We start from the raw sequence: 6716 nt of genomic DNA, 5'->3' as shown, positions 1-6716 counted from the left end.
CCTAATCTAGTAGAGCAAATATTATCTTTTTACACATACAGATTCTCTTCTTTGAGAGTTCATTTTTCATCCCATCACAAGTCTCTCTCTCTCTCATTTGTTTGGAGTAGATTTCTAGCATAAAAATTACATGTTTAAGAAATTTTGTAATAAAAAGCTGCTTTAGAAATTAATAAAGCCGTCACAAATGAAGCCTTCATTTAAGATAATTTTCTTCCTGCTTTCTATAGCAAGCTTTTTATTAAAAAAAAAATATAAAACAGTAAAAATTTGATAAAAACCTGTACCAAATAAGATCGAGACAAATTATTTTAATGATTGTAATTCTTTGTCGCTGCATTTGTCGCAGTGATCTGATACACAGTCACCTACCAAAGATACATTTTTATTTCTATTAAGACTTCTGAAAATTAAATAAAAAAATTGTCTCATGGAGAAATTTAAATCAAAGTCTTTTGCATAGCATTAAGCTGCTCTTTTATTCATATGTATAGTATAGTAAGATAAATTATAGTTCTAATATAGGAGCTTTCATAAAAGAATATATATGGAACCTTATGATTTCCTCGCAATTAGGAAAATATTTGGTGTTAGAAGGCCTTCAAGCTCACAGCTTCATTTCCTGGTCGGCAACATCAGCATTTTGCTGCTGCAGTTGGAACATTTGAGGATTCAGCTGGATTTGCTGGCTTAAGCTGGCAGAGATGGGCTCCCCATTAGCAAGTTTCAGACGCTGAACCTCCGCAGAAAGTGCTTCATTCAAGGCTAGACATACACAGAAATAAGTATGGAGTCAGTCAGATAAATTTTCGCAGGAAGAAGATAGTGATAGGAAATACTTAAAGTTTGCAAGCAACTCTAGTAATAATTGGTAAAAACAGCGGAAATAATGTGAAAATCTTGATGAAATCAATCCAAAACGATAGATTGTAATAACGGAATCAAAGCAAAAGCAAACACAAAGCAAGATACAATTGATCCTCAATACGAGAGGAGGATCGTTCTCAGCCAATCTCAAGACGATGAATCTAGAGCCCAAGACGCCAAAGAAAACTCCAAGAGAACAACTCAAGGCATGCCTAACCTTAACCCTAAACAACTCATACTATTAATACATTAATTCACTAATTCAAAATTCCCTCCAACCCCTAGCCACCTCTCTCTCTCTCTCTCTCTCTCTCTCTCCCCCCTTAATTTGCTTCCTAGTGGGGTCCACTAGGCTTGGGCAGCATTAATTGGTGGGGTGGGGTGGGGTGGGGTCCTGTAGACTAGAATCGGCCCTCCTTGGGCCGGCTGGGCCGGTCTCATTGAACCGCCTAAATGATAGTTAAGAAAAAGATAAGATATGGTTAATAAAAATCTGAACAATATTTAGGCTTCATTTGGGACAGCTTTCTAACTGCTTCTTAAAGCAGCTTTACAGTACAAATTTTTTAATTTTTGTACTAGAAAGCTGTTTTAAGAAGCAGAAAAAAAGCCGTCACAAACTAAGTCTTAGTTAATTGTGATATGTTTTTGGCAGTTTAAGAAGTAAATTAAGAAAGAGGGAAAAAAAAGGTAGAGAATTTAAAGTGTTAATAGGTAGTCTAGGATTAGATTAACAGGTCGTTTCGAGTCATGGTAGTTTATAGGTAAGTTGGGTAACTATTAGGTGGTTAATAGGTGGTTAATGAATCCTAGGGAGTCCATGTATTCGGATAAATACTCTCTATTAGAGAGTAATAGGGCATGAACGAATGAAATGAAAGAGTCTCCTCTGTGGTTCTAGTTTCTTCGTTTCCCTCCCAATATGTAGAGTTTTAAAGTCCTATCAAAGACTTCAGGTTAAGGCTCAGTAACCATTGTTTAGTAAATCTGGAGAGTGAAATCAAATATAAATAGCCTGATTAGCTGCAAGTGAAGTTTTGTGTACATTTAACATATAGAAGGGGAAAAAAAGAGAGCTTTAACAGTAAACAGCTGAAGCTGATGAAGAGGACATTGTGTTTTCATCTCAAAGCATAGCAATTTGAACATAGACAAAAATAATATCACATACTTTCCTAAAGTGTGTTTAATCCCCAATAAAAATATAAACCAATACCTTTGCTTAATTTTCCTTTTGAGGTCTTACAAACATTTTATGTGATTGCTTTGTAGGAATTTGGTAGCCGCAGCTCTTTACTTTGTTGTCTTGTTATGTGTTCTCCATTTGTTTATTACTATTTGATGTTAATCGTTTAAACTTGGTTTCTCCTTCGGTAGATCTATCATAAAACCAGTAAATCTAGCCATTCCCATAAGTTGAGCTGTAATTGGAGTTGTAATTGAAAATTGTAGAAAGTAATAGCATAAAACCAGTAAAATCTAGCCATTCCCTTAACCTCTCACCAACAATTATTCCATCTCTTAAATAACTTTTCAAAGGAAAGATGCAATAGGCCTATAGTTCTATGAAAGGAATCAGATTCAGATTGAAACTTCATCAAAAACCATCTCAATCTGGTACAAATCTTGATGCAAATTGGAATTGAAAACTTTCAAAATTGAATGCAGGATCATCCGAACTCCAATCTCAGCAAATGTATAGTTGAGCTGAATATCTCACGAGACAAACACGACGACATCAAAAGTGGTCCAAACTAAGTCCAAATGAGAATAGATCAAGCACTTGAAGTGTAATTGGAAACTTCAATATATTTAAATTAGAAGACCAATGATCTCTAAATTTAGCATGCTTATAATCAAATTGAGCGTCTAGACAAAACGAATTCAACAAGCCAAAGAACACTTATTTTCGACATCATTAAGGTAGTTAAATGCTAATGGAACAGTCTATGATTGAGGGAATCAATACGAATCGTCTAATGGAGTGATTTGAATTTAGACTATATTTGCAAGTCACACCACTCTAAAAAATCTATAAATATGCACCCACTCTCTACACAAGAAGGGAGTAGAATTTTGTACTTGGGCTTCAGAATCAAGAGAACTCAAAGGTTCTATAAAAACTCGGGGGAACACTCATCATCGCTACTTGCCCACTGATTGATAGTAGTTGTCAAGCCACCATATGACTGCCGTCGTCAGACTACCAACCAACCGTTATTGTCGGATCACTACCCGACCACCACCGTAGGACCACAGCTTGATCATCATCATTGGCCATCGTCAAATCGCCGCTATTGAAACACCATCTGACATCATTTTCAAACCACCTCCGACTTCCATCGCCACATCAATGTTCTCCAACCAATATCGTCCGACTACGATCCTTCGGTCACCATCACCCAACTATGACCCTCCAATCATTGTCACCAACTCGCCCAGTTACGACCCTCCAGCCATTGTCGTCTGATTATGATACTTCAACCACCATCATCAGCTATGGTTGTCGCACAACTATGGACATTCAACCTCCATCACCTAATTATGACTATTCAACCTCCGTTGCTCAACTATGATTTTTTGTCTTACAACCTTCTGACCGTTGTCACTCAGCTACATCGATGCCTTCTAACTTCATCAACTATCATCACTAATTATGCCAATGCACGTCATCACTTATAAGATTGATGTCCGTCACCGACATCAACTTAGTCTCCCAAAGTCAACATGATGATTTATGTTGGATTTCTTAATCACTAGTCTTCTATTCTCAAAAGAGTACAATAAAACAAATAAGCAAATGATTTGTTAGAGAGCTACCAGGCCCAGGCCTAGGGTTCTTCCAACATTAATCATGTAATATGTTCTTTACATTATATCAATGTCTTCCTTACATCATTTATAATTAATGACAAATACAGCGAAACAATTTTAACTAGGTCAAACCACATGATTTTTCCCTTTCCAAAGCTTTCCACATAACAACTTTGATGTCTCTTATAATTCTTGCACTCCTCTCTTATCTATGTGTGTGTTGGATCTTCATACAAAGCTAGGCCATTAAACTTTTCTCTCTCTATAGTCGCAAATGTTTTGACACAACACAAATATTGGAAATTCAAAATTTTAATCATACCAATCAAGCTAGCAAGCCTAATTACAAAAATCTAGAATCTTGGAATAAATATGAAATACTTGAGAACAACAAAAATAAAATAATTATTAAAGATAACTTGATAGTTTTAGATGATTTTTATCACATGACTGATGACTTCATAGCAGTGTTGTGAAAAGCTAGTTGGACTCTCGAATGAGTAGTTGGGAGAGGCAAGGCTCAAACACCTCCCAGGCAAGCACCATCACCAAGGCACCATATGGGTGCAAGGTGTCCGAGTGTTTGTTTCTATGATAAAATTATGAAATAGAGGGATACAAATCTAATGATGGGGAAGAGAGTATGACTAATGAAAATGAAGTAGATAGTAGTAGCATTAAATTAACCTTATATCATGGAAGCTATCAACTTAAATTTTTTATTTTGCTTTCTTAAACTTGAAAAATAACTTTTGGGCCTTGTACATACTTATTTTACAGTCTATCTCGCAAGATTTTGTTGTATTGGCATTTAGAATGATCCAAAGTTTGAAAATCTATTTTTGCCTATTATATTTCTCTATTTTATTATGATGATTATCATATTATACTCTCTAAAAATATTCCTCCCAATTAAAATGAGTGAAATTTATAGCATATACCATTACATGTAGTTTTACTTGGAAATTGCTGGGAAGCCAATCTATAGACTCCACTGCATTCTACTAGGCTCAGGCGAAAAAGGCTCCACTAACAATCTTTATTTCAAAGAAAAAAAGGGTCTAAAGATAGCTTGTAGGAAAAAATTGATTAGTCAAGGCAATAAAAGTACCATCTCTCAGTTGTGCTTGTTGCTCCATGGCTTGCAACCTAAACTTCAAATGACTATTCTGAGAAGTGAGTCCAGCTGAGTCCCTCTAACATAATCAGACAAAAGAAATAAGCCAATCTCCCAGGTAAAATGACAAGTTCTTTGTTTTTTTTTGGAAAATCCTTGACAAACAAAGAGCGCATGTAAAGCACCTGTAACACAGTCAGCTGTGCCGACAATGTGGTTGCTTCTGTCTGTAGAGTTTGCACCTTGTGCTCCAACTCTGTGATATAGCGCATCTTCCGTTCCTTGGAACGAGCAGCAGATTGGCGATTGGCTAATATCCTGCCAAATCAAAAAAAGAAATAAAAAAAGGATTTTGTAGGCACCACAGCCTTCGTAGAAGGATCAAACGAGAGAAACTAAGCACCTCTTAGCTCTTTTAGGATCACTCATTGCTATTTCAGAAAGCTTTTCGTTAGCCATGATTTTCTTAAGCTCAGCGCCAGTAAATTCACCATTTCCGAATTCCAAGCTGAATGTGCCTGTAATCCCATCCACTGATCCATTACGGGAATGCTGAGCAGACCTGGAGCCAGGAGAAGGTGGCGGCTTTGGAAGCTGGTCACCAAAATTCAAGTTGCCCATAAAGCTATCCATGGAAACACTCCTAGAATGCCTAGGAGCCATATGGTTCATAGCTGGATCACCAACTGCACTTCGCTTGTTCCTATCCTTCCTCTTCCCCATTCTACTCAAACCCTCATTCATACTACTCTCACTCTCAGCTTCATTCTCACTGCTTTCCGCGCCAGTAGTCTTGGAGCCACTAGCCCTGCTATCCATGTCATTCCTATCGTCAGTACCTGAAGAATTGAGAGTATCCAGACTATCCAGATTCATATAAGCGCTAATAAGATCATCTCCTGCATGTCCTTCGGATTTTGGGTCATTATCACCCTCTCGATCGCATTCGGACTCTTGTTTCACGAATTGAGACCGATGCTTCACAGATCCAAGCGTAAAGCTCTCTCTAGCCACCGGCAAATGTTGCGGCAGCGGCGGAAGCCCGGAAATCGGAGAAGATGACTGGAAGAATGCGAAAGGGATGTCGCTCAGGGATCGCCGATGCGCTTTGCGCTGCGGGATTCCGTCAGCGATAGTCCGATGGAGCTGGACCGGGGTTTGAGGAGCGGAACTGTCACCCATGTTCACATCGCCGGACGTCGCCGGGTCGGAGAGTGAAAGCCCCGGGACAGCCGATGACGCAGGATCGGGGAAAGGAAAAGAAGTAAGAGACGGCAGAAATTCTGGAGATAAGAAGGAAGGCTGACAGATGGAGTTGGAATGGGAAGGCGAAGGGTTGAAATTTGGCGGCATCTGAGAGTAAGGGGAGGTTGGAGGCAAGAGGGGGTGAACTGGAGGAATGCCGGGGCGCTTGGCGACGTCAGAATTGAGAGTGGGTGGGCACTGGCGGTAAAATACGCGGCCTCCGGCTGGCGACTGAAAACAAGGAATATCTAATCGATTGGGTAAATTGAGAGGTGGAGAAGAGGAGGTTGAGGTCGTGGAAGGTTTCAATGTCTGCATCGCACTTTGGCAAGAAGACTCGGCTTCCTCCATTACAGAGGAGAATTGAAAAGGGATTTTGGTGGAGAAAGACAAGATATACAGAACAAGTTCCTACAAATGGTGAAAGGGAATGCCGGCAGCGGCTGCTGTGTGGGGATATTGAGCCAAATGTTGAGTGTACGATGGGCTAAAGGCGGCAACTTTGTTTCGAGAGTGGGCGGAGCGGCCGAAGCGAGCTCTGACTAGTCCTTCCCTCTCTTCATCCTCTCCTTCTGCTCTCTTTCGTGTCACGAGCTTCTTCTGGAAGTCTTCTGTGCTCCTGCTGCGTGTGCTCACGACGGAGCCTTCGCCTTTCCTCGCGCGCTGTGGAAAT

The 6716-nt window shown here is 39.5% G+C and overlaps 1 protein-coding gene across 1 annotated transcript; it reads right to left on the bottom strand.

Moving 5' to 3' along the window:
• Window positions 1-326: 326 nt before the first annotated feature.
• On the bottom strand, window positions 327-6716 carry LOC110099156 (transcription factor VIP1-like). Its single transcript, XM_020826240.2, has 4 exons — window positions 5202-6716; window positions 4984-5116; window positions 4793-4877; window positions 327-765 (listed from the first exon to the last, which is right to left on the bottom strand). The coding sequence occupies exons 1-4, from the start codon at window positions 6392-6394 to the stop codon at window positions 608-610; spliced, it is 1569 nt and encodes a 522-aa protein (XP_020681899.1). The 5' UTR covers window positions 6395-6716; the 3' UTR covers window positions 327-607.

Source organism: Dendrobium catenatum, unplaced genomic scaffold (assembly GCF_001605985.2).
Source record: "Dendrobium catenatum unplaced genomic scaffold, ASM160598v2 fragScaff_scaffold_264, whole genome shotgun sequence".
Lineage (NCBI taxonomy): Eukaryota > Viridiplantae > Streptophyta > Magnoliopsida > Asparagales > Orchidaceae > Dendrobium > Dendrobium catenatum.
The sequence above is the reverse complement of the archived record's forward strand: the minus strand, read 5'-3'. Positions and strand labels throughout refer to the sequence as shown.